Below are 26,091 nucleotides of genomic sequence, written 5' to 3'. Positions count from 1 at the left end.
AAGGAGAAAGGGGGGCAGGGGGGGAGTGGGAGCCACCGTCCAGAGTGCCAGGGACCGAGCAGGGCCAGCCGGACCCCGGCGGGCGGCCGGGAGAGGTGAGGCTGCGGGGCCCGCGTTGGAGGTCAGCGCCCATGGGGGCGGGCGCAAACTAACTTTTCTTGCGGGATCGGCGGGCGCCTCCATCTCCTCGCTCCTTCCGTCGTCCTCGCGCCCCTTTTTCCATCCTCCGCGTTTATACCTCGGGCACTTGGCCCGCCCGGCTTCTCCTGCCGCTTTGTTTCCCGGTGGGCCTGGGCTGGGCTGGACTGGGGGGTTGCGCGGCGCTGGAGGGACATTCCGGGGGGCGGGGGAGCCAGCCCGACCCCAGGCACTGCCAAGGGCGTCCTCCGCCCGTGTCGGCCGCGGGCTCCGCGTGGGAGTGCCCCTGGGTTGGGCTTGGGACGTTTGGGGAGTGAGGGGTTCCCGGCCAGGGCCCCAGGCCTGCGCGGATCTCATGCCACAAGACTCTGGCAGTAAATTCGCGGCCACCGAGAAACTGACGTAAGCCTCTCTGCAGTGGAGTCCAGGGTCTGGGCTTCAGGTTCAGGCTTGGGGGGCTTGGGAGCCCCGTTTGTCAGCAGTGTCTGTGTCTGTTCTCTGCCCAGCTGCTCCTCCACCCGACACAAGGGGCGAGGACGGGTCAGCAACAGGTGCTGTGCAGCTTCCCTCTCTGGCAGGCAGAGCCCCCAGAAATGGGGGGCCAGAAGCACTTCATGCCCTCCATTCACAAAGAGCCCTAGGGCTAGGGCATCCAGCCATTAAAGTGAAGCCTTGAAGCCTCCGTAGGGAGGAATCTGGGGGCTGGTGCCTTTGACAGGGAGTGACCCTTGCCCGCCTGCCTGTGCCTGACCCTCCCGGCCCCACCTCCTGGCCCGCCAGTTGTCTGTGGGTGTCGGAGCCTCGGGCTGTGGAGAACAGGCTGCTGGCCCGGCCTGCCCTAGTATGTCATGCTGCCAGGGCCCCTCCTGCCCAAGGTTGAGGTACTGCCAGGTGCCCTGGGGCCCCAGTGACTCAGCCTCCCCCTCCCAGAATGCCACCTCCCCGCCACCAATACTCCTCTCATGCACAGCAGCTTCCTCCGCACTTCAAGTGGCTCAGCATCACCATCGACTCCGAGGGGAGCCGGGGTGGCTTGGGGGCTCCCTGAAGGTCTTGTTCTGCTCATGCTCTGCACTCCACTTCTGGGACCCTTGCAGGCTGTGGCCCAGCATTGGACAGAGGCCCTGTGCCTTTTCCTGACCCCTGAGACCAGTGCACCGCTGCTGCCTGAGGCCCAAGGGAATGCTGGCTGCTCTCTGGGTGGGCACTAGTGTTCCCCAGCCAAGCCTGGAAGATTGGTGTGCCCGGTCCCTGCCCATCCCGGAGCTGTCAGAAGCCACAAGCTGATATCCATCCAGATTTCCAGAGCCTCCACCCCTCAGAGACTGGCTTTCCTTCGTGTGGTGGCAGTTCACGGAGCATCTTTGGGAATATCCCTCAGCACCTGACGAGGAACTGCTGCCTGGGATACCAGACTTGCTCCCCTGGAACCAGGAGCCTTCTGAGGGGCTGCGGCATGGCGTCCTGACGCCCCATCTTGGACCCGTTGCCTGCCTTTGCCCTGGACTCCTGAGTGCAGAGCTCAGCCCAGGAGCCAGGATGGGTCGTGAACAGGACCTGATCCTTGCTGTCAAGAATGGAGATGTGACCGGTGTGCAGAAACTGGTGGCAAAGGTCAAGGCCACAAAGACAAGTGAGTACTGGGTGGGACGAGCATCCCGCTGAGGCCCTCTGAGTGCTCAGTTCACAGAGGCTGGGGGGGGTGGGGGGATGGGGGTGGGTCACTGTGATCTGCATATTTGAGGAGGGTGGACTGTCTTGTTCTCAATAAGAAGTGCCTCTGTATGAGAGAGCCAGAGAGAAAGTTGGGTCCCCCTTGCTGTGTGTCCTTAGGCAAGTCACTTAACCTCTCTGGGCTGCAGTTTCCTTGTCTACAAAATGAGAGGGTTGAAGTACATTCATTCACATTGTTATCGAGTGCCTATTGCTTGTCACCCAGGCTGGAGTACAGTGGCAGGATCTCGACTCACTGGAACCTCCACCTTCTGGGTTCAAGCCATTCTCCTGCCTCGGCCTCCCCAGTAGCTGGGATTACAGGTGTGTGCAACCACACCCAGCTAATTTTTAAAAATATTTTTGGTAGAGATGGTGTTTCACTATGTGGACCAGATTGGTCTCGAACTCCAGACCTCAAGTGATCCACCCACCTAGGCCTCCCAAAGTGCTAGGATTACAGGCATGAGTCACCATGGCTGGCTCAGGCTCTGTTCTGAGCACTGACCATAGTAGTGAACAAAACAGACCTAAATTCCTGTCTTGGTGGAGTTGCCTTCTAGCAGGTGGTCGTTCTGATGTGTTCTTTGGAGACATGAGGTTTCTGACGATGGGTTAGAGAAGACTGAAGAGATAGAACTTCATCCCTCCCCCCAACCTCAAATGCATACATTCCAACCGGAGCATCTCTGTGTTTGTGTCTTAAGAGGATATCTATAAGATAGCTCTTTTTTGTTTTGTTTTGTTTTTTTTGAGACAGAGTCTTGCTTTCTCACCCAGGCTGGAGTGCAGTGACATGATCTCAGCACACTGCAGCCTCTGCCTCCCAGGTTCAAGCGATTCCTCTGCCTTAGCCTCCTGAGTAACTGGGATTACAGGCGCCTGACACCACACCTGGCTAATTTTTGTATTTTTACTAGAGACAGGGTTTCACTATCTTCGTCAGGCTGGTCTCGAACTCCTGACCTCAGGTGATCCACCCGCTTCAGCCTCCCAAAGTGCTAGGATTACAGGCGTGAACCACCGCACCAGGCCACAAGATAGCTTTTAAAAAGGGAGTTGTACTGCTTAAAGAAAGTTCAACACTCTCTAACAACTTGCTAAAGTTTCTCTTCCCCTGACATGTTTGCCCTGGGGTGGGGTGTGGCCAGAGCTCATTTACTGGAAGTTTTCACCTAGCCTTGGGACCTGACTGGGCTGTGGGGGCTCCATGCACAAGTGGCCACACCTGAGCCCCTTGTCTTGGGTCCCTCTGTGGTGTGACCCCCCCACAGGGAGAACAGACATCTGGGCTTCAGGGAGAGCTCTCTGGGCTGTCCCAAGAGGCCACTGGACTTGTCACCTTGAGATTCCAGATCAGCATGAGCAGGAGGTGGTTCCTGCCACCAGACTGAGGCAGGAGGAGTTCCCTGGATGGGAGGGTCTCCTCTGGAGTTCAGGGGCTCTAGCCCCAAGGTACACCTTGGCCCTGTGCACAGGAAGGAGTACCCCAGGCTACCTGAACCCCTGGGGTATGGGTGCCAGAGGAAGGGCCTTAACCTCATGCGTCCACTGGCACACCGGGGCAGGAGACGCAGGGCCTGGAGAGGTGGAGCCATGGGATGGTCTTTGTGCCTAGGGAAGCGGACACAGGGTGGGTGCCACTGGGAAGGTGCTAAGGAGGTCCCGGGGGAGGGCCCTAAGGTCCAGCAGTGCAGCCACTCCCCTCCTCTGTCTCCTCTCTCACCTCTGTGTTGTTTTTGGCAACCTGCCCAGTGGGGCCTTGGTCAAGCTGCTGCTGGCCTCACAGCTCTGGGGCCTCAAAGTGAGGCCCTAGGGAGGGCAGGAGGGAGGGGTTTGAAGGCTGGTGGCGGGAACTGCAGAGCCAGACTCAGGCTCTGAGAAGGTCCCTTGTACCCAGTGGGAAACGTCTGTAGGGAACGAGGTCCCTTCCCTCAGTCCCAAAGGGGAGAATTCACCCTGCACAGGCTGTAGGCGCAGGCACAGCGTGACTGGGGCCTGGGATTCCTTGTGAGGCCCTGACACTGTGCCTCCCCTCCCAGTCCTCTAAGAAGCTGGAGAGGCTGGTGACAAAAGTGAGATCACAAGGTGACATTTGCAAACCTTATAGTCTATGAAATATTATAATTTCCTCACTTGCCTGTGAGATAGGTATTTCAATATCCGTTCTGTAGATAAGGAAAGTGATACTCAGAAAGGGTTAGTGACTTGCCTAAAGTCACACAGCCATAGCATGGCAGAGCAGAGGCAAAGCTGCACCCTGTCCCCTGTGCTCCACACTCAGCTGCCCATCAGAATTACCTAGGGATTGTTCTGTTCTTTTCTTTTTAAAGAGATGGGGTCTCACTTTGGGAGGCTGAGGTGGGCAGATCACTTGACGTCAGCAGTTCGAGACCAGCCTGGGCAACATGGTGAAGCCCCGTCTCTACTAAAAATACAAAAATTAGCTCAGTGTGGTGGCGAATGCCTGTAGTCCCAGCTACTCTGGAGGATGAAGCAAGAGGATCGCTTTAACCTGGGAGGCAGAGGTTGCAGTGAGCTGAGATTGCACCACTGTACTCCAGCCTGGGCAACAGAGCAAGAGTCTGTCTCAAAAAAAAAAAAAAGATAGGGAAAGAGATGGCGTCTCACTATGTTGCCCAGCCTTGAACTCCTGGGCTCTAGTGATCCTCCTGCCTCATCCTCCCACCTCAGCCTCCTCAGTGGCTAGTACTACAGGCAGTGCCACCATGCTGGCCTAGGGATGGTTTCAAAAGTGCAGACTGGGCCAGCCATGATGGCACACACCTATAGGCCTGTTGGCCCTGTGCACAGGAAGGAATCCCCTAGGACTCCTAGTTAGCCTAGGAGTTTGAGACTGGCCTGGGCAACATAGTACGATGCCATCTCTACAAAAAAATTAAGAAATGATCTGGGCATGGTGGCACACACCTGTAGTCCTGCCTATTCAGGAGGCTGAGGTGGGAGGATCGCTTGAGTCGGGGAGGTCAAGGCTGCAGTGAGCCAAGATCATGCCACTACACTCCAACCTGGGCAACAGAGCAAGACCCTATCTCAGAAAGTAATACATAAATAAAAATAAAAGCGTAGACTTTGAACTCTCCTCAAAATCGGACTCATCACAGAGGGCCTGGGACTCTGTGAATCAGAAGGTTCTCCCAGTGATTCTGATGCAGTTGTCAGAAGTGAGGCTGAGGACTGTTGCTCCGTATCACAAGAAGGCAAAGGAAACTGCTAAAAGGGAGTTGTCAGGGCTCCCCTTTTTCCTTCTGGGGGTTAGCTAGAGCTTTATAGCTATCCAGAGAGAGAACAGGGAGGCGGGAGGTGCTCCCTCAGCCTCCTGCATTTGATATCAGGGCAATTCCCTGCCCCCACCCAGGTCCTCTTCAGGGAGCAGGTGGCTGAGAGAAGAGGGGTACAGTTGCCCTGGCCCTGCTCCCCACCCCTCGCCGCACCACTCCCTTTTCTGAACAATCTCCTTCTTTGGCCAGAGGAAATGGGGTATGCTGGGGCAGCCGGCTGAGCTCACATCCTCTGCCCGGGAGCCTAAATCAGGAGCCACCCTTCCACCCCCAGCACCAGGCCCGGGAAGAAGGTTGTACCGCAGGGGAAGTGCCTGGAGTCACTGCCAGGAACCGAGACCCTCTGCCCTCCCGCCAGGGTCCCCAGCCCGGTCACTCTGAGCCTCTTCCCCACCGCCTTTCCGGCCATTGTTCTGTAAAGAACGGAGCCACCCAGCCTGGCCCTTGCCCTGTTCCTGTCCTGCCTGTCACGTTGTCCTGCCCCTCCCTGGAGGGACTGCATCCCGCCACCCAGCTGCCTCATCCCAAACTGTCCAGGCTATTGGAGGAGGAGGGCTAAGGGAAGGGTGGGCAGCTTGAAGGGCGCTCTGTGTCTCTTCCCTGCTGACCGCATCGTCTCCACTGGGGCTCAGAGAGGTACCGTGGCAGGCCAGGGTCACACAGCCAGAGTGAGCATTTGAACTGAGTGCTTCTGCTTCTAGAGCCTCTCTTCTTTCTACTGCCTCAAATGGTTCTGTATGACAAGGACTTTCCAAGGGGACTGGAGGAAAATGGAGGTCTGTGTTTCTTCCCAGTGGCCACAGCCACTTTAGCGTTTTGTCCCTCCCTGGCTCTGTCCTTACCTTTGTGGCACAGTGTCCTTCAGCCTGGCCCTCAGTGTAGCTGTCCCCTCCCTCTGTGCCATGCTCCCCACTGCCAGGTTGGTCCCTCCCCTCCCTGTTGGAATGAAGCCCTGTCCTGCCCAGGCTACTGGGGTATTCGGGGGCCCACCGGAGCCTGGGGGGCAGGCCTGGGCCAGCACGCTTGGCACTCCGCCCGGCCTGGCCGAGCCAGGCCCACTCCTTCCCTGCAGGGTGGGTTCTAGCAGGAGGCAGAGGCCGCCCATGACGACAGGCCTTCCTTCCCTCCCCAGCGCTTCAAGAACCACTCCCACCAGTTCCCTGGCTCTCACAGGGAGCACACCTGCCTGAACCCTGCCCCGAGACGGGGTGGCCCCAGCTCCTCTTGCCATCAACCTGCAGAGTCCTTGTCCAGGGCATGGACACCTCAGCTAAGACCCTGTAGGTGTGGAGTCAGCAGTAGCAGTGACTCCCTGGGCAGTCTGAGCACCCATGGGGGTCCCAATGGGGACAGTGCGGGCCCTGTGCCACCTCTTGTTGGAGGACCATCACCCTAACATCGGGATGGTATTGGCCAACATGTCAGGAGGGCTAGATGGTGAGAGCTCCTGTCTTTGCATATGACAAGGTCAGGCACTGTAGTCACAGCCCCGTGAGCAGGTTCTGATCAGCTCATTTCACAGTTGAGGACACTGAGCCTGGGAGGTTAAATGACTTGTCACAGTCACACAGCTGGCGCCTGGCAGAGCCAGTGTTGGGTAGAGGTCTTTCTAATGTCACCTTCCCCGGGGATGCCCCAGGACTGGGCATCGTGGCCTGCCCTTGAATACCTAGTGCCTCTTTCCTTCTCTCCCCTGGCCCCTTGGTCCAGTAGGACAACGTGACCAGCTGCCTGGCCCATTCAGGCAGGAATGCTAACCATGCACACCGTGGGCCTGTCCACTGAGGGCACATGGTGCCAGTCCCACCCCCCGCCTCCTTTGGCTCTATAAACAAGCGGGGCTGGGGCGAGGGGAAGCCAGCCGACTGCCGCAGCAGCAGCCTGCCCTCACTGCCCTCACGCTGCTGGGCCGGTGGGCCAGGGTGGGAAGCCACGGGGACGGGACGGGCGAAAGGCCATGGGGCAGGTGCTTTCCTGCATGCCAAGAGGTCAGCCGGGCTGTGACAGGCGGGGGGAGGGATACTGGGTGAGGGCAGTCATCTGATGGCCCTGACACCTCCTGCCCTGACCCCCAGAGCTCCTGGGCTCCACAAAGAGGCTCAACGTGAACTACCAGGACGCTGACGGGTGAGTGGGAGCCCCGTCCCTCTGCAGAGCTGCCGGGTGGGGCCAGCAGAGCCCCGGGGGCGGGGCTGGAGGGAAAGACCCTGAGGCCCAGAGCCCCTTTCCCTCTCAAACTTGGCCCTGGAAGTGTATTTGCTGCGAGCTGTGGGTCCTGTCCCTAGACTGGAGGGAGGGGGCACCCGCCCGCCCGTGGAGTTAGCGCTGAGTGAGGGGAGGGGCCTTGGTGCCTCTCTGCGGGGCCTCCTGGGGTCAGATTCCTTCGGGGCCCCCTTTTCTCCCTGGAGGGTAGGAGCCCTCAGGCTTCTGCTCCCACGGCTCCCTCCCCTGGGCCAGCTGGGACGGGGGGGCGAGACAAACGGGCCTCTCAGCACAGACACTGAGCTCTTTCATGCTGTGGCTCAGCCACTGCGCTCCCACGGCAGGGCTGGCGGGGTGTGGGGGGGATCAGCCACTGCGCTCCCACGGCAGGGCTGGCGGGGTGTGGGGGGCTCAGCCACTGCGCTCCCACGGCAGGGCTGGCGGGGTGTGGGGGGGTCAGCCACTGCGCTCCCACGGCAGGGCTGGCGGGGTGTGGGGGGGATCAGCCACTGTGCTCCCACGGCAGGGCTGGCGGGGTGTGGGGGGCTCAGCCACTGCGCTCCCACGGCAGGGCTGGCGGGGTGTGGGGGGATCAGCCACTGCGCTCCCACGGCAGGGCTGGCGGGGTATGAGGGGATCAGCCACTGCACTCCCACGGCAGGGCTGGTGGGGTATCGGGGAGCCAGCCACTGCGCTCCCATGGCAGGGCTGGCGGGGTTGTGGGGGTGTCAGTAACCCATCCCTGCCAGCCCCAGGATAGGTTTGAGTATGGAAGACCAGGATTTGAGGGTGGGGGCTGCCCACCAACACCTCAACTTTGTGTCCTCCCACACCAGATTCTCTGCCCTCCACCACGCTGCTTTGGGGGGCAGCCTGGAGCTCATAGCCTTGCTGCTAGAGGCTCAGGCCACTGTCGACATCAAGGACAGCAATGGTGAGACCCCCATGTGCCCCCGACTCCCACTCCAGGCAGGTAGGGGCCCTACCCAGACCCTGGGACCAGAACTTGCTCCCATGACAATGTAGCAATGCTAATAGTTGTTAGCACAGCATCTCTGGGCTTGCAAGTGGCTTTTCCCTGTTTAATCTTCACAGCCTTCTTGCGCAGGGGACTGGTACTAACATCCCATTATTCAGATGAGTAGGTTGAGGCTCAGCGAGGTTTTGCTGCTGTCCTGGGGTCATCATGATCCGTGATGGGCACAGCAGGACTCTGGCTTCAGCCCTGTCAAGCCGGACCTCTTCCTAACCAGCATTGCATCCCCTTGGGCTCTGCCCTCCCAGCTGGGCTTGCTCCATCCTCTGCTCAGTTCCTCTCCACCCTCAAGGCCATCCCAGGACCTCCCTCAGAATCGCTTTCCTCCTGCCAGGCATGCGCCCGCTGCACTACGCAGCCTGGCAGGGCCGGCTGGAGCCTGTGAGGCTGCTGCTGCGCGCCTCTGCGGCCGTCAATGCCGCCTCGCTGGACGGACAGATCCCCCTTCACCTGGCCGCGCAGTATGGACACTATGAGGTGGTACGTGAGGCCGCCCACAGGGGCGTGGCGTGGCGTGGGGCGGGGTGGGGTGCCGGACAGGCCAGGCCCCCTCACTTGGCTCCCCCCACCCCAGTCAGAAATGCTCCTCCAACATCAGTCCAACCCATGCTTGGTCAACAAGGCCAAGAAGACACCCCTGGACCTGGCCTGTGAATTTGGCCGACTCAAGGTGAGGCCCGCAGCCTTGGGGTGCTGGGTCCTGGACGTCTACAGGGTCTCAGGAGGAGGCTCTAACTGGGCGCTGGGTGCTGCAGGTGGCCCAGCTGCTACTGAACAGCCACTTATGTGTGGCACTGCTGGAGGGCGAGGCCAAGGACCCTTGTGACCCCAACTATACCACGCCCCTGCACTTGGCTGCCAAGAATGGCCACAGAGAAGTCATCAGGTACTCTTGGGGTCCCCCTGCTTCCTCTTCACCTGCCTGCAGGACAATTGGTGCCCCTCAGTGCCCTCCCCTGCTGCCCTCACCCCCCGGGCTCTCCATCTCCCAGGCCCCCAGCAGTCAGCACCCCCTCCTGCCCCACCTCCCCTGTGACTCCCCTTGTCCACTGCAGGCAGCTCCTGAGAGCTGGGATCGAGATCAACCGCCAGACCAAGACCGGTACGGCGCTCCACGAGGCCGCGCTGTATGGCAAGACCGAGGTGGTGCGGCTGCTCCTGGAGGTGGGTGTGCGCCCCTGCTCCCTCGCAGGTGTCCGTGGAGCCTCTGCTCTGTGCCCCAACTGGGCTGGGGAGGTACGGGACGGAGGACTCCAGCATGGTTTTTGCATTGGCATCAGGGAAGAGGCCTGATTTCCTTCTGAATGGTGCCGACGCAGTGCGGATGGATCGGGGGCAGACCAACCTGATTGGCACCCCAGATGTGCCTCTTACTAGCTGAGTGAACTTGAGCTTGTCCTTGACTGAGTCCCTGAGCTTCTATTTCCTCATCTGTAAAATCTGAAAATAATAGTACCTGTGTCCCGGGTAGCTGAGAGAACCGGGTGAGGAGTGTCAAAGTGCCCAGTGTGTGCTCATGCGACGCTGTGCACCCAGGGAGGTGTGGACGTGAACATCCGGAACACGTATAACCAGACGGCGCTGGACATAGTCAATCAGTTCACCACCTCCCAGGCCAGCCGGGAAATCAAGCAGCTACTGCGGGGTGAGTGCTGGGGAGGATACCCTGCCCAGGGGGGCCTGGAGCTGCTCAAGTAGGTACCAGGATGTGGAGGGGAAGTGGACGTCCCTGGGGGAGGGTTGTCAAGGGGATGAGGGGTGGAAAGATGCCCTAAGGACCCTTAGATGACACCTGTCCCCCGCCCCATTCTCTTAGAGGCCTCAGGGATCCTGAAGGTCCGAGCACTCAAAGATTTCTGGAACCTCCACGATCCCACTGCTCTCAATGTCCGGGCAGGGGATGTCATCACGGTGAGGGACCCCAAGCAGGCATTGCAAATACAAATGATTGCTGTTACTTATTTGGGTACCTGCTATGTTACCAGGTTCTGATCTGAGGTCTCTATATGTACTCTCATTTAATTCTTCCCAAAGCCGGGGAAGGCAGTGCTATTAGCATTTCTTCTTTAGAGATGACAAAATTGAGAATTAAACAAAATAAAATCAAGAGAAATTAAAGTGACTTGCCCAAGGTCACACAGCTAGCAAGTAGTGGAGCTGGGATTTGACCACAGGCTGCCACTGGGGCTTGCCCTGGAGGCACGGGGGAGATTGAGCTGGCTGCTGGCAGCAGGGGTGGAACTTGGGCCAGTGTGGGCATCAGAGGCCAACTCCTCAGGGGTAGGGGAAGAGCTGGACCAGGGTTGCCGGACCGCAGCTGTAGAGACAACTGTTTGCCACTTGCCTGGTGCTGGGAGTGACCGTCCCCACTCCCCACCCCTGGCCACAGGTGCTGGAACAGCATCCCGACGGCCGCTGGAAGGGCCACATCCACGAGAGCCAGAGGGGCACAGACCGCATAGGTTACTTCCCCCCAGGCATTGTCGAGGTGGTCAGCAAGCGGGTGGGCATCCCTGCAGCCCGCCTCCCCTCCGCACCCGCCCCCCTGCGCCCAGGCTTCTCCCGAACACCACAGCCTCCTGCCGAAGAACCCCCGCACCCTCTTACCTACAGCCAGCTCCCTCGGGTGGGCCTCAGCCCAGACAGCCCAGGTACCTGCTCCCAGGGGGCAGTGCTGGGCACTGTGTGGGCGTGTGGCCTGGGCAAGCTGCCAGTCAGCTGTCAGCAGCATCCCTTGGGGCTCTGACTCTTTGGCTTCTGCCCCCCACAGCAGGTGACAGGAATAGCGTGGGCAGCGAGGGCAGCGTGGGCAGCATCCGCAGTGCCGGCAGCGGGCAGAGCTCTGAGGGCACTAATGGCCATGGCCCTGGCCTCCTGATTGAGAACGCCCAGGTAGGATGGTGGGGTCACGGACCAGGGCAGGGCTCACCCCCCCACTGCCAGTTCCCCACATGCTGAGTTGGCTCCTGCCCTGTCTCCAGCCACTGCCCTCAGCTGGAGAGGACCAGGTGCTGCCAGGACTCCACCCACCGTCCCTGGCAGGTAGGAAGGGTCAGGGGACCTGGGTTGGCTAGGAGAGGTGCAGGTAAGGAGGCCGAGGGTAGGCACCCCTTCCTCCTGCCACCTCTCCATTCCATTTTTCTCCCTCCTTGAAGACAACCTGAGCCACCACCCTCTGACCAACTGCCGCTCTGGGGAGCAGATCTTCACCCAGGACGTGCGGCCGGAACAGCTGCTGGAGGGGAAGGTGTGACCTCCATTGGGGTGCACTGTGGGCCTTGGGGTGGGTAGGGCAGGGGAGATGCAAGGGCCTCTGGACTGAAGCCCCACTCAGGCAGGCCTTGAGCCCCTGGTGGGGGCTGGGGCCTTGGTCCAGCTTCTGCTAATTCTGCCGCCTTCCCCCACCCCGCAGGACGCGCAGGCCATTCATAACTGGCTAAGCGAGTTCCAGCTGGAGGGCTACACTGCCCATTTTCTGCAGGCCGGCTATGATGTGCCTACCATCAGCCGCATGACGCCTGAGGTGGGTGCTGCAGCTGGGAAGCAGTGCCCAGTGGGCAGGGGAGGGCCCAGCAGGCAGGGGAGGGGCCTGATGGCCAGACTGTGTGTGGCAGGACCTGACGGCCATCGGGGTGACCAAGCCTGGGCACAGGAAGAAGATCGCCTCCGAGATCGCTCAGCTCAGCATTGCCGAGTGGCTGCCCAGCTACATCCCAGTGAGCCATCAAGGGTGACTGGGGAGTGGGGCATGTGCTGTCACCCTCAGCTGTGGCTTTGCGGTGCCTTTTCCCCTCTGGCTGGGGGCAGAGGCTGGCTGGGAGCTGTTCTGAGGACGGTGTTCTTCCAGACGGACCTGCTGGAGTGGCTGTGTGCACTGGGGCTGCCCCAGTACCACAAGCAGCTGGTGAGCAGTGGCTACGACTCCATGGGGCTGGTGGCCGACCTCACCTGGGAGGAGCTGCAGGAGATTGGGGTCAACAAGCTCGGTAAGGACTGCCCTGAGGCCCGGCTGGGCCCCCACCTGCCTCCGGGATCTCCAAGAGGAGAGAGAATGGGACCCAGCGGTGACCAGGACAACCCCAGCCCCAGCTAACCTTGCCACTTCCGTCCCCCATGTCAGGGCATCAGAAGAAGCTCATGCTGGGGGTGAAGCGACTGGCAGAGCTTCGGCGGGGCCTGCTGCAGGGGGAGGCCCTCAGCGAAGGCGGGCGCCGGCTGGCCAAGGGTCCGGAGCTGATGGCCATCGAGGGGCTGGAGAACGGGGAAGGCCCAGCTACGACTGGCCCACGGCTCCTCACCTTCCAGGGCAGCGAACTAAGCCCAGAGCTACAAGCGGCCATGGCAGGGGGTGGCCCTGAACCACTCCCCCTTCCACCTGCCCGCTCTCCCAGCCAGGAGAGCATCGGGGCACGCTCACGGGGGTCTGGCCACTCACAGGAACCGCCTGCCCCACAGCCCAGCAGTGGAGATCCCAGCAACCCCCAGGAGAGGAACCTTCCAGAGGGCACAGAGCGGCCCCCTAAGCTTTGTTCCTCACTTCCTGGCCAAGGACCCCCACCCTATGTTTTTATGTACCCCCAGGCCTCACCCTCCAGCCCGGCCCCTGGGCCACCTCCTGGCGCACCCTGGGCCTTCTCCTATTTGGCTGGGCCCCCTGCCACTCCCCCAGACCCGCCTCGACCTAAACGCCGGTCCCACAGCCTAAGCCGCCCTGGCCCCACGGAGGGGGATGCTGAAGGGGAGGCCGAAGGGCCAGTGGGCAGCACCCTGGGCAGTTATGCTACCCTTACCCGGCGGCCAGGACGCAGCGCCCTTGTCCGGACCAGTCCTAGCGTGACCCCAACTCCAGCTCGGGGGACTCCTCGCAGTCAGTCCTTCGCCCTGCGGGCCCGGCGCAAAGGCCCCCCGCCCCCACCCCCCAAACGCCTCAGCTCCGTCTCTGGCCCCAGCCCGGAGCCACCTCCACTAGATGGGAGCCCAGGGCCCAAGGAAGGGGCCACAGGGCCCCGAAGGCGAACACTGAGTGAACCCGCTGGCCCCTCAGAGCCCACTGGCCCACCTGCCCCGGCTGGGCCTGCATCAGACACAGAGGAGGAGGAGCCAGGCCCCGAGGGGATGCCCCCATCTCGGGGCAGCTCCGGGGAAGGGCTGCCGTTTGCAGAGGAAGGGAACCTGACCATCAAACAGCGCCCGAAGCCCGCTGGTCCCCCGCCCCGAGAGACACCCGTGCCCCCTGGCCTTGATTTCAACCTCACGGAATCAGACACTGTTAAGCGGAGGCCCAAGTGCCGCGAGAGAGAGCCGCTGCAGACCGCACTGCTGGCCTTCGGAGTGGCCAGCGCCACGCCTGACCCCGCTGCCCCCCTGCCTTCCCCAACTCCTGGCGAGTCTCCTTTAGCTTCTAGCCCTCCCCAGCCCGAGCCCAGCAGCCTTCCAGCCCAAGGAGTTCCAACCCCCCTTGCTCCCAGCCCTGCCACGCAGCCTCCGGTGCCACCCTGCCCAGGGCCAGGTCTGGAAAGCTCAGCTGCTAGTCGGTGGAATGGGGAGACAGAACCCCCGGCCGCCCCTGCTGCCCTCCTCAAGGTGCCCGGAGCAGGTAAGAGGGGAGGCCTGTGGGAGAGGCACTGCTGGCAGGGTTATGTCTGGCTCAGCCAAGTCCCAGGCCAACCATTTTGTCTCTGCAGGAACAGCCCCCAAGCCTGTGTCAGTGGCCTGCACCCAGCTGGCATTTTCTGGCCCTAAGCTAGCGTCCCGGCTCGGCCCCCGCCCGGTGCCTCCTCCACGGCCTGAGAGCACTGGGACTGTGGGCCCAGGCCAGGCCCAGCAGAGACTAGAGCAGACCAGCTCGTCCCTGGCAGCTGCACTGAGAGCCGCAGAGAAGAGCATTGGCACGGAGGAGCAAGAGGGGTGAGGGGGGCCGGATGGGGAGGGAGAGAAGGCTGCGGAGAAACGGCGCTCCCTGCATCCTCTGCCCAGGGACCATGGGGATGTTGGAGGGGGACACTGCAGGCACTAATGGGATAAGAGGCCAGGTGTTGGACTCACCCAGATAAGGGAATCTTGGTGGCTGCCATTTAAGAGGCACATGAGCCTGGCCGGTCCCTTGCCTCTCTGAGCCTCTGGGAGCTATGACAGCTCCCTGCCCCAGGGCCAGTGGGGTACAGGCCAGTGGCTAATCTGACCGCATCCTTCCCCTTGCTGCAGCGCCCCCAGTGCCTCCACCAAGCACATTCTGGATGACATCAGCACCATGTTCGATGCCCTGGCTGACCAGCTGGACGCCATGCTGGACTGAGCCCTCCAGCAGTGCCCACTGTGACCTGCCGAAGTCCACTGCCTTTGCCCCAGCACAAAAGAGGCCCCTGCCACCCTAGGGATGGGCCAAAGGCTGGTCAGGCTGAAGCGCCCCTCCTAGCAGGGCCCCTTCCCACTCCAAGCCAGCGGCTGTGGGCACCGCAGCTCTCGTGGGGCAGCCCAGCTTCTCAGAACCTGACTAGCGAGGGGCCTCCGCTGCATCTCAGCCAAGCCCCTCCCAGGGTGATCTGACCGACAGCCCTGCTCCTGGACAGGGACCCTGGTAAGAGCTCTCTCCTCAGGGAGGAAGCGGGGATGGGGCTCTGGGGGTGCTTTCTCTGTACCCCCCAGCCTGTGTCCCAAGTTGTTGTGCCAAGGGAATGCCTCTTGCCACCCACCATCCTGCCCAGGCCCTGAGAGGCTGGAGGAGGCATGTGTCTGGCCGGGCCCCCTCTCCGTAGGTGTACAGAGGACATGTAAATACACAGCGGTGGTGCCCAGGCAGCTCCTGCCCCCGCCTTCCCTCACTGAGGCAGAGCTAGCAGGGGTGGGAGGCAGTGGGGTTAACAGATCCCACAAGTCCTAACTTTTCAATTGTAAATGTTATTTTTTAAGCAGAGAGAAATGCATATATTTTAAATGGAATTTATTCTATCTATTAACTGCCTGAGAGGACACAATGGGGGAGGGGCTTCGGACCATAGCAGGAGCCCCGGCTGCCCACCTGAGGGCAGGGAGAGCCTGACCCCGTTGGCCCAGGCCCTGGCTCTGTAACCATTAACCTCTTCCCCCAACTAACACCAATGAAAACACCATTCCACGTGACTGGGCTGTGTGTTTGCCTCTGTGACATGGGGACCCCTGACCCCAGGGGTCTCGCCTGAGCCAGACCTGAGGGACCCACCAGCGTAGATGGAGGAAGGCTGAGGCCTCCCTTTGCCAGCCACCGCCATGGGTGGGCAGACCCTGCAGTGGCCTTACAGACCAGCTACAGGTGTTTCTTAGCAATAGACACATTTTAATACAAACCAGTCTACATTCATTCCTAAAAGGCTCATTTCCAGTAAAAAATATACACCAGTAGAAACTTCTCCCAGAACTGGGGCAGAGGCTGAGGAGACCTGGGCCAGATTCCCCGAGACTGACAGGCAGCCAGCTTGAGCCAGGCACAGGAAGAGGCTCCAGGGCGAAGCGGGGCCCTGCTCCATCTTCAGGTTCAGGCGGGAGACTCCCCCGCAGAGGGAGGGAGGGGAGGCACTCGGGGCCACATCCAGGCAAGCACCACCACCCTGCCCTCCACGGCAGCCTTGGGAGTTGGACGCGTTGGCCAAGGCTGCTGCTGTTGCTTCTCCAAAGAAGGTTCGCTTCAAGGCCATGTCCAGGGACCCACGAGCAGAGGCACTGGGGGGCAAGGGATCCCCAAGGGGGCAGGGGATCCCCAAGGGGGCAGCCCACAGGTGAGGGGGTTGAGGGCCCCTCTAGGGAGCGCCTGAGGCCATACATTCAAGAGTGTCCCTGGGTGAGGCCCAGAGAAGAGCCAGGACTGGCCAAGGGCCCAGGCCGTCAGCTCCTCCACAGTGAGCCCCAGGGCCCAGGAAGACAGCGGGGTCTGACACGGGGAGCTGGGCTTCCAGTGCCACGGGTGCAGCAAACCCGGAAACATTCATGATACCAACTCCCCTGTTCAGAAATGGGTCTGGCTTTAGCCCCAGGGATGGGGGCAACTACGGCCACCACAGCCAGTGGCTCAGAAGGGAGAGTTCATGCCCAGCTTAGTTTCAAACTGCAGCTTCTGTCGCTTCTGGTAGCGGACTCGGACCCTGGTGGGGCAGGAAATTAAAGTACAGGTTGGCAACGATCCTTAGACCAGGGGCCAGGGCAGGACAACAGAGGAGAAGGGAGGGATGGGCAGCGGAAAGGTGGGGGAGTGTCGCCAAGGGAGTGACTGGTTTAGGGAACACGCCTGAGCCCAGAGGGAGGCGCCCTGCTGACAGCTCACCGAATCTCATGTAGCTTCACGATCTCATTGGTCACCACCACGAGGACCAGGGACAGGCAGCCCAGGAGCCATGTCAGCAAGGGCACGTCCTCCAGGCCAAAGTGGACATGGCTGTCCCTGTGCGTCCAGAGCTGCAGGTCCACGGCCGTCTGGACCACCTGACCCAGCAGCCTGTGGGAGGCAGCGGCCCCGTGTGAGCCCTGACACTGCCTGCTTCCTGGTACAGCAGTTAGCTCAGGCAGGGCACAGTTAAACCTCTGGCCCCGGTCCCGCCCTCCAATCCTAGCCCTGCAGAAGCCCCTCTCCTCCCCAGCCCGCATTCTGCCCTCCATCCTAGCAATACTCACACCACAGGCACTGTCACGGCCCACCAGAGGTTGGTCAAGGGGCTCTTTCTCCACAGGGGCTTGGTGCGATGCACATGGGTGATGGAAATGAAGACTGGGGAAAGTGGGGCGATGTGGGGGTCAGACTTCCACAGTGGAGCTCCTCTCCCACCATCATCTGTGCCCTCCCAGGGAGCCCTCTCACCAGTGTGCAGAACAATCAGGGCGGCCGTGAGCTTCTGAGCCGACAGCAGTCCGTTGGCAAAGTCCTCAAACCAGGCTGGAGCCCTGTCGTCGTTGCTGCCAAAGTGAGGCATGGGCTCAGACCCTCTGGGGCCGCAGGGAGGTAGGCTGGGGTGGGGAGGGAGGAAGCCTTGAGGCGAGGCAGGCGATGGGTGGATCTCCGGGGCTGGGACCCACCTGCGCAGCATGATGGAGGAGCAGTTGGTGAGGTTGCGGGCCCGGGAGCTATCACAGAAGCTCTGCAGTGTGAAGCCAAAGCAGATGAGGCACGAGCTGATGGTGAGGCTGAACTTGAGCAGGAAGCAGAGCAGGAAGTAGTGCTGGGTCTGCCAGGGAACAAGGCCAGTCACTCCTGGGGCGCACAGCCCCTCTGCCGGCTGCTCCTAGCTCTTCCACGTACTCAACAGGCTCTTAGTAAATGGTCAGGCCTGGGGTATAGGAAGCTCACGCCCCAGCAAGGATCTTTCCCAGCTCTGTGCCGCCACCTCCTCTTTGATCTGGGGGAAGACTAGGAACCAAGTGCCAGCTTCCCAGTTCTGCTGAAGTCTCCCATCCAGAGCCTTCCAGATTAGCCCCTCTCTCCTCCCCCAACCCTCAGTCCCTTCCATGCTCACTTGCGAGGCTCACAGGGTCTGCTTCGCTTACCTTCTTGGGAATGGACTGGAGGTTTTTCCCTGTTGCCATAGACATGATGGAGCTATGGGGGGGCTTCCCCAGCAGAGAGATGCTGAAAAGCAGAGATCACGTAGAGGGATGGTGACAATGACCCTCTGTCCCTCAATTCTCACAGAGGGAGCCTCTAGGGAGTCTTGTGTGTGAGGTCGAGTCTGGCGAGGGGATGGAGTAAAACAAAGGCTGGGTGGCAGTGGCTCACACCTGTAATCCCAGCACTTTGGGAGGCTGAGATGGGCAGATCATTTGAGGTCAGGAGTTCAAAACCAGCCTGGCCAACATGGCAAAACCCCAACTCTACTAAAAATACAAAAATTAACCGGGCGTGGTAGTGGGCACCTATAATCGCAGCTACTCAGGAGGCTGAGGCAGGAGAATCACTTGAGCCCGGGAGGCGGAGGTTGCAATGAGCAGAGATTGCACCATTGCACTCCAGCCTGGGTGACAGAGTGAGGTTCCATCTCAAAAAAAAAAAAAAAAAAAGACAAAGGGGGTTCCCTCTATGTCTCCTGTACCAGAGGAGGTGAGCCCTGAGCAGTTCCAGAACCTTGGGCTCCTAGGGCTGCACAGTGACATCCAGACACCTCCAGCTTGGGCTTGGGGGGTGGGGAAGCTGCACGGCATCTCACCTGAGCAGAGGGTAGCAAAAGCAGGACAGCCACAGGATGTCAGTGGTACTCAGGAGTGGCGGCAGCTGGACCAGGCAAGAAAGGAACTAAACCAGGAAAGAAGCCAAGAGCCACAGTTCGATTCAGACAAATAATAAGGGCGTAGGAGCCCCTGAGCTCCCTTGCCCCAGGCCCAGATAGATGCTCACATCCTGCCAGAGGGAAGTGGGGCCGGAGGGAATACTGTTCTGCCAGTGAGTGTCATCTCCAAAAGCCCAGGGGCTTCACAGGGCTCTGGGGGCCCCTTGACTGTACTGCTACCTCCAGCCTCCCTCCTCAGATGTTCAGCTGGCCCCTGAGTGAAGGGGCGAGTGGCACGGGGGTGATGCCTGTGCGGGCCCCACCTCACCTGGATGACCACGAGAGTCAGCTGGCACTGCAGCAGGAAGAGGAAGCACTTACGGATGCCATAGGTGGCGTGCCGAGCCTAGGGACCAAGAGGGACAGATTATGGCTGGGTCTGCCTGTCCTCTCCCAGGCCCAACAGGTGACACACTTCAGCCAAGAGACAGACTCCCAGGATGCTTCTATGAGGGGAGCAGAGGCGAATGTTACTGCCTGGGAGAGCCCACTCGGAGGGCTGGGGCATGAGGTCCCCCAAATAGGTCCTGTGCTGCTACTCCCACCCCGGGCGGGTCCTGCGTCTCTCCTCCTTTGCCTGCCAAAGCACCCACCTGTTCGATAAGCCGGATGATGCTGATGGTCTCCTCCTGGCGAAAGGTCAGGGAGCAGGGCAGGCTGTTGAGCTGCCCTGACAGCTGCAGGGGAGAAAGGCCATCCGAGGCCTGGGCCATGCTGGTGCTGGTGGCGTAGCCAAAGGTCTCCCAGGAGCAACGGGACGGGTACAGGGGATCCAGGGCAATGCTGCTCAGGGTGGGAGACACACACCCTTCAGCTGCATCTCCCACAGGACTGGGCACCCCACCCTCTTCTCCCACCGTGCCCAAGTGCATTGGTCCCAGCCAGGGCGAGGTCGGCCATGGTACACACCCCCAGCCCCATGCAGGCCCATCTGACCCTCTGGTGTAGGAGGTAGAGGCTGGCCCACAGGCTCCAGGGTCCCGCCCTGACCTGATGTCACTCTGGAGGAAGAGGCAGCTGTTCCGCAGGTTGGCAGAGCTGCCCAGGCAGCAGGTCACCTCCCCGTACTCTTGCATGATCTTTATCATCTCACACATGGCTGAGGACAGCATACGAGGGCACAAGGGTAAGGCAGGCAGAGCGCCATGTGGGCGCTGGGCAGAGACCCATGGGACAGGACAGCAGGAGGCAATGGGAGGTAGGCCCCTCTTTGAAACAACCCCACCCCCAGCAGCGGGATCATGTGAACATTGGCCCTTCTGACTCCAACCCACAAGATTCCCCAGCTGATCCCAGCCCAGGTTTCTTCACTCCCTGCATGGAAAACCTACATCCCTCCAGAGCCCACAGGGTGCCTGGGCCCAGGCAGAGCTCAGCCACAGGGACCAGGCTGCCCAAGTACCCGTGGCCACAGCACTCACTCTCCGGGGTGCAGTCAGTGAAGAGGGGCACTAGCAGGGGCACGTTGTCAATGTTCTGCAGGTGGGGCCGCACTTGGTGGATACCCCGGGGCAGCTTAGCCTGGAGAAAGCAGAGATGCCAGTGGCTTCAGGATGGGGATCAGCATCCCTCCATCCCTCCCCTTCATGTGCCTGCCCACTACCTCTCTACCTCTCCCCTGGACCAGCTATGGGACCACTACAGGAACACGTGAGACAGATCCTGCCATCGTACCCGGTTGGAGTCCTCCAGGAAGCTGGGGATGTCGCTGTCCGTAGGCTGGAAGCTGATGAGGTCGGAGTGGCCCTCTTCCTCCATGAGGAGGAGCCCTTCTGCATCGTCTCGGGACACTGTGGGGACAAAAGCCTCTCCCTCACCTTGGGGCCAGCCTTCTGGGGCCCTGTCCTTGCCCTGCAGATGGCAGAGAATTTCCTGCCTCTGTGTCCACTCCTTCCTGCTGACTACTGTTTCCCACAGGGACAGCACAGCCATTTCCCAAGGGAATGTATTTATCTGGAGGGCTCTTGGGAGGCTCTTCCTGGCTGTGGCTCTGAGGAGGGGAATCCTCCCACCGCCACCCCGTCCCCACCCCACGCCTTTGCCCTTACCCTGATTCAGGTCATCGTGTAGGGAGCCTGCGTGGCTGGGGCTGGAGGGGGGGATCTCGGAGCCAGGCATGTCACCATTGGGCGTGAGGGAGATGTGGCAGTTCCAGCCTGTCTCCAGGCCCATTTTTTCTGCAAACACCTGTGAAAGGCAGACAGCCATGAACATATGGGTCCAAAAGCCCATGGGAGACAGAGTTAGTGGTGGCAGAGGGGATGGCTCTCCCCACCTTGCTTTTGAGCTCATCCTCCAAAGAGAAGTAGACAAAGCGGATGCAGGCGTTGACGAGCCCGTCGATGAGGCGTACGATGTCCAGCCGGGCCTGGTACTGGGAGGACACCATGCCCATGAAGATCTGGCCGCTCAGGGCCTGCATGCAGTCTTCCTTCTCCAGCACCTCCCCGATCCCTTCTTCAGGCAGGACACACAGGACACAGCCCGATCAGGACACCCAGGAACCAGCCCAGGGCCACACACACAGATGCCACACCCAAATCAAGGAGCACACAGGCCCCAGGGGACCACACACAGCCACGGATGCACACAGCCAAGACACACGAAGGAGCCGACAGACACAGGAGAAAAGACAATGAAAGGTATGCATCAGTCAGGTGGCTGAATCCAAGCTGGGAGCCATGACAGGGCATGGCTTCAGCTGCTGCCCAGCCCTGCTCCAGGGCTGGGGGACCGGCCCCACCCTCAGCAATGGCTTCAATTCACGGTCTCTTGGGTTGAAAAAACCCAGGAAGTGTGTGTGTCTGGTGGGAATGGGGTGGTGTGGTGGAGCTTCTGGGCCCCTCTGCACCGGCGGGGTGAGAGACCTGGTCTCCTGTCTGATTCTGCCAAGCCTAATGCTCCATGAATGCTGCTTGGTAACTTCCCAGGAAAGCACTCTGATACATGTTACCCACTTGAGCATCACAACCAACCAGTGAGGCAGGCCAAGTGAGCACCGCTGATAAGGGAGGAAACTAAGGGACTCCCCATGTCACTGGATAGAGTGCCGCACTGGCACCCCAGCCTGGGGCTGCGGCCACTGCACCCTTTGCTGTGGGGGGTGCCAGCGCCCTACAGAAGCCCTCCCTGCTCCTGGGCTTCTGCAGCCCAAGGGAGCCCCAGCACCAGCCCCGCTGGACAGACGCACGAGGTACCGTCAGAGCTCCAGCTGCTGCGGCGGGCGTTCTGCTTGATGGGGATGGTGCTGGGCAGCTCGCACATGGTGAAGATGCTGCTTTGGCCAGGCACCTGTACCAGCTCGATGCACTTGCCATTGAGCTGAGAGGACAGGGCGCAGTTCATGGGCTTGTAGGCGAAGGCAGAGCAATACCCAGACAGGCAGGCTCGCTGGTAGAAGTCCAGCACTTTCTTTCTGCCAGGGAAGCAGATGGAGGTGAGGTGAGCGGTCCCGCCTGTGAAGGGCAGGTGTCCCAGCAGAGTGACTGCTCTTGCTGCTGGCACATGCTTCCTCACCCACCTGTCAGATCCCGAGAGAGGGTAGATGTCAGCTCCGTCCCAGAAGTCTGTGCAGGCTTCTAAGACCACATCAGCGGTGCCATGGGACAGCATCTGCTCTGTGCCTGGGGGGACAGAGTTCAAACCCTGAGTGTCGCTAACTAGCCCCCAGCCCTCACTCTGACCTGACAGGCAACACACTGTCCTCCTGGAGAAGGGCGCTGAGGAGCCCCTGCCAGAGGAGGAGACTCCCTGGGACTCACGATCAACAAGGGTCTGCAATGCCACTGGGCTTGGAATGCAGACACCATATTCCCATCCTTTGGACAATCCTGGCCTCTGGAGTCAACACCATCCCAGCCCTGGTCCCCAAGTCCAGCCCCTGCCACAGTGGAGCACTTGGAATCAGTCTACTTTTCATCTGCCCAGGCCTCCCTAGCAATGGGTGGAGTTGGGTAGAGCCCCCCTGCCAAGCTCTGGAAGGTCTGGCCTGATGCTGGCCGAGGTAGCCAGGGCTCACTGGTGGTGGTGTCTTTAATGAAGAGGCTGATCATGTGGCTGAGGGGAGGCCGCCGCTTGGTGACACAGGAGAGCCGCCCCAGTGATGTCTCCTTCATTGTCTCGGCACTGGGGAGGCGGTACAGCGCCAGGTGGTTCTCCTGCTTGAAGAGCTCCTTGGCCCCAGGAGTGAAGCCTGTGGGGCAGGGAACAGGAACTTAGGGCCATGCCATGGAAGGTCCATTAAGTCCCATGAGGAGTCAGTACTGGACCTCTTCTAGGAGGCAGGTCCAGCCAGCCATCCCCTGCCACAGGGGCCCATACCAATGAGGCGGGCAAGCTCGCAGAGGCCCCAGGGCACATGCACGGGCAGCACGGCACTGTGGCTCTCTTGCAGGGCGATGTTGCACAGGTGGTCAGAGAATCGGCACAGGCGCTCGGTGACGCTGGCATTACACAGATTCAGCAGCACGTTGAGGCCCAGGGGTTTGAGGGAGGTGAGGTGCAGCTGCCAGTTGGAGTCATCAAACTGGATGCAGGAGGGGTTCTGCTGGTCCTGGGACAGGCTCAGCATCTCCAGGTGGTAGTCACACACAAAGTCCTCTGCTTCGTAGGGGTCGCTCTCCATCCCGGGCTGGGTCTGGGGCAAACATGGGCAGGAGCCTCAGCCTGGGAGAGGGTGCGGGGGAAGCCAGCACTGGCTCCGCCCACCTCCCAAGGCTGGGGAGGGCTCCTGCCCCTGAAATGCGCTCTTCCCAAGAGAGCTCCTGCTCACTCTCTTCCACTCCCCTCCCTCCTGAAATCCGCTTCCTGTCCTTCTTGGGCTTTTTCTAGGAAGTATTAATATATCTCATGACACTGGCAGGAGCCAAAAAGAGGGGTGGCCAGACCAAAGAGGACACAGTTGAGGGATCTTTTGTGGCCAGGGAACATCTCTAAGAGGGAACCCCGGGCTATGTGTGTTTGGAAGGTTCCAATAGGGACACCAGTGATTGCGACCACGAGAATGGAAGGGTGGGGGAGGCTCCGCCTACTTCGCGGCAGAGACTTGGGGAGGGCCTTGGGGGCCACTGGCCTAGGCTGGAGGTGCTGGGATGGAGGGCAGAGACGCCTGCTCTTTCAGACCCTGTGGTGCCAGGCTGGCCAGGGAGGCCAGGACGGCCTGTGGCTGAGGGCGTGGCTGCCCCATGCCACCTCCTCCTCTCACCTTGCTGGGCTCTTCTTCGCCACCCTCGGTGTCCCTGCTGAAGCTCACGTTGGAGCCAGATGGGTGTTTGCTGCGGCCGTGCGCTCTGTGGTGTGAGTAGGGCTCGGGGGGCTTGGGAGCCTCGCCAGGCCAGTCGCCACGCTCCTGCTCGCTGGAAAGGTGCAGAGCGTTGTTCAGGGAGCCAGCCAGGAGGGCGTCTCGCTCATGGGGCTGAAGAGAATGAGGAGCACAGGCTAGGACCAGTGGCTCCCGTGGTCCGGGGAGGCAGAATGCTTGTAGGTCCCCTGGCTGCCTTGTCTTCACCTCACCTGCCCAGAAGCAGATCCTAATGGTGCTGAACCCTCCTTCGCCCTCCTAAACCTCACCCTCCCTGGCCAGGCTCCAAGGCTAAATAGCCTGGCCCAGAGTCGGGCCTATGGGAGCCGGCCGTACCTCCTCCTCTACCTCAGGATGGCAGAAGGAGCGGGTGGATAGGCCATCGGTGAGGTCCTCATGGCTGCTGTGAGGGGGCTCCACCTTCCCGCTGAAGAACAGTACAGTCTCTGGGCTGGGATTTGGCCAAGACAGGATCCCCTGTTTGTCCACACAGCATAGGACCTGCATGGAAAGCGTTTGGGATAGGAAAGGAGCCTGGCATTGGCCCACCCTGCCCAGGGGCCACTCAAGCGGCAGATGGGCAGCCCAGGCCCAGCCAGAGAGCAGGGCGGGCACAACAGGTGCCTCCTCCCCGCAAGGCCCACCCTCACCGTGACGGAGCCCAGGCTGTGCAGCAGGCTGGAACTGTGGCTCAGCGTTGGCGACGTCCCCCGGAGCACCCTCAGGAAGTGGCCCCAAATGCAGCGCAGCATTTCCTGGTGAGAGAGAGGAAGTCTGCAAGGCCATTTAGGGCTCAGCCTCATTTCCCTGGAGATGGCCTCTAGGGGGAAATCCAGGGGAGCACCACGAAGTTGGGGTGGAGAGGCACTTCTCTAGGGCAGGGCGTGCACACATTATGGGAACAGGCCCAGGTTATGTCCACATGTAACGGGTGGACATGGGGCTCCAAGAACCCAATTGGAGGCTTTAAGGCCAAAAACAGGGGAGTCCCAGGGTTGTGGCTATAGGGACCTGCAAGAGAAGCCATCCCGGGTCAGCGTTGTACCTGAGAGGAGACAGCCTCCGTATAGCTGCTGAGAGTGTCCTCTGAGAACTTAGCCAGCTGCACGGAGAGAGGTGAGGTCCTCAGTGAGGAAAAAGCCGCCTTCACACAGGTCTCTCCAAGCTGGCAGAGGTGGGGCCCACACCAGCGGGGCTCCCAACCCCTTTGGTAAAGGGCCCAGGCCGTCCTGACTCCCCACCTGGTGGAAGCCAGGGTAGACTTTCACCCACACCCAGGGCCTGGCCTAGGGGCCCGTCTGGAATGGAGAGGGCCCGAGGCCTGGAGAGCTGCCCAGGCTGACCAACACGCCGAGCCCAAAGTGGGGCTGGACTTCTGCCCCTCTCCTCTGGCACAGCCAACTCCCTCTTTTTGTTCCTGTCACTTCCCCCAGACGCCTTGGAAAAACCTACCAGGGAGCTGGGTGAGGCCTTGCTCATCTGGGCCAGGACACGGGCCTCTCCACAAGCGGTTGCCAGAACCCAGAGGACTGGAAAGAGCAGGGGGAGGATGGGCAGGACGCCATTCACCTGGGAAGGAGCAGACCACACAGACGGCTCCTGAGCTCTGGGCCTGGGGAGGAGGGAAGGGAAGGGCTGCCCTGGCCCCACGGCCATTCCCGGGGCAGGAAGGGCCAGCTCTCTCGCGGGCAGGAATGGAAAGAAGGGAAAGAGGTATTCTTTTTTTTTTTTTGAGATGGAGTCTCGCTCTGTCGCCAGGCTGGAGTGCAGTGGTGTGATCTCGGCTCACCGCAACCTCCGCTTCTCGGGTTCAAGTGATTCTCCTACCTCAGCCACCCGAGTGGCTGGGACTACAGGCGCGCACTACCATGCCCAGCTAATTTTTATATTTTTAGTACAGACGGGGTTTCACCATGTTGGCCAGGATGGTCTCGATCTCTTGACCTCATGATCTGCCCGCCTCGGCCTCCCAAAGTGCTGGGATCACAGGCGAGAGTCCCCGTGCTTGGCTGGAAAGAGGTGTTCTTTTTTTTTTTTGAGATGGAGTTTCACTCTGTCGCCCAGGCTGGAGTGCAGTGGCCGGATCTCAGCTCACTGCAAGCTCCGCCTCCCGGGTTT

General features: G+C 60.7%; 3 protein-coding genes across 5 annotated transcripts in view; 1 reads left to right on the top strand and 2 right to left on the bottom strand.

Moving 5' to 3' along the window:
• TSEN54 (TSEN54 tRNA splicing endonuclease subunit) overlaps positions 1-1,614 on the bottom strand; it is an 11,261-nt gene extending 9,647 nt beyond the window's left edge. The window contains exons 1-2 of the mRNA XM_011965186.1: positions 1,523-1,614; positions 56-550 (exon numbers count right to left, since the gene is read on the bottom strand). Of these exons, the coding sequence (XP_011820576.1) occupies positions 56-550; positions 1,523-1,614 (587 nt within the window). The remainder of the gene's footprint in view (positions 1-55; positions 551-1,522) is intronic.
• Positions 1,589-15,510, top strand: CASKIN2 (CASK interacting protein 2). 2 transcript variants are annotated; one of them, XM_011979191.1, is made up of 19 exons: positions 1,589-1,771; positions 7,229-7,280; positions 8,192-8,289; positions 8,726-8,871; positions 8,966-9,061; positions 9,147-9,277; positions 9,447-9,555; positions 9,928-10,036; positions 10,208-10,302; positions 10,781-11,042; positions 11,162-11,283; positions 11,373-11,433; positions 11,547-11,638; positions 11,804-11,914; positions 12,006-12,107; positions 12,239-12,377; positions 12,512-13,987; positions 14,076-14,298; positions 14,596-15,510. In XM_011979191.1, exons 1-19 carry the CDS (start codon positions 1,678-1,680, stop codon positions 14,684-14,686), a joined length of 3,609 nt encoding a protein of 1,202 aa, XP_011834581.1. In that variant the 5' UTR covers positions 1,589-1,677; the 3' UTR covers positions 14,687-15,510. The 2 variants fall into 2 exon arrangements, with proteins under 2 accessions (XP_011834581.1, XP_011834653.1); XM_011979263.1 differs by lacking the exon at positions 1,589-1,771 and adding an exon at positions 5,632-5,789.
• Positions 15,511-15,682: 172 nt separating this feature from the next.
• KIAA0195 (KIAA0195 ortholog) overlaps positions 15,683-26,091 on the bottom strand; it is a 55,219-nt gene continuing 44,810 nt past the window's right edge. For both annotated transcript variants that reach the window (XM_011979094.1, XM_011979004.1), the window contains 23 exons: positions 25,426-25,542; positions 25,019-25,075; positions 24,624-24,728; positions 24,322-24,474; positions 23,878-24,087; positions 22,995-23,310; positions 22,693-22,866; positions 22,195-22,297; positions 21,872-22,089; positions 20,950-21,131; positions 20,723-20,861; positions 20,349-20,464; positions 20,096-20,195; positions 19,665-19,773; positions 19,268-19,457; positions 18,943-19,020; positions 18,555-18,640; positions 17,899-17,980; positions 17,431-17,579; positions 17,216-17,310; positions 17,032-17,125; positions 16,685-16,855; positions 15,683-16,505 (listed from right to left, as the gene is read on the bottom strand). In XM_011979094.1, the coding sequence (XP_011834484.1) occupies positions 16,433-16,505; positions 16,685-16,855; positions 17,032-17,125; positions 17,216-17,310; positions 17,431-17,579; positions 17,899-17,980; positions 18,555-18,640; positions 18,943-19,020; positions 19,268-19,457; positions 19,665-19,773; positions 20,096-20,195; positions 20,349-20,464; positions 20,723-20,861; positions 20,950-21,131; positions 21,872-22,089; positions 22,195-22,297; positions 22,693-22,866; positions 22,995-23,310; positions 23,878-24,087; positions 24,322-24,474; positions 24,624-24,728; positions 25,019-25,075; positions 25,426-25,542 (3,117 nt within the window). In that variant the 3' untranslated portion in view covers positions 15,683-16,432. The remainder of the gene's footprint in view (positions 16,506-16,684; positions 16,856-17,031; positions 17,126-17,215; positions 17,311-17,430; positions 17,580-17,898; positions 17,981-18,554; positions 18,641-18,942; positions 19,021-19,267; positions 19,458-19,664; positions 19,774-20,095; positions 20,196-20,348; positions 20,465-20,722; positions 20,862-20,949; positions 21,132-21,871; positions 22,090-22,194; positions 22,298-22,692; positions 22,867-22,994; positions 23,311-23,877; positions 24,088-24,321; positions 24,475-24,623; positions 24,729-25,018; positions 25,076-25,425; positions 25,543-26,091) is intronic.

This window comes from Mandrillus leucophaeus, unplaced genomic scaffold (assembly GCF_000951045.1).
Source record: "Mandrillus leucophaeus isolate KB7577 unplaced genomic scaffold, Mleu.le_1.0 Scaffold1, whole genome shotgun sequence".
In the NCBI taxonomy this organism is placed as follows: domain Eukaryota; kingdom Metazoa; phylum Chordata; class Mammalia; order Primates; family Cercopithecidae; genus Mandrillus; species Mandrillus leucophaeus.
This window is presented reverse-complemented; position numbering and strand designations above follow the sequence as displayed.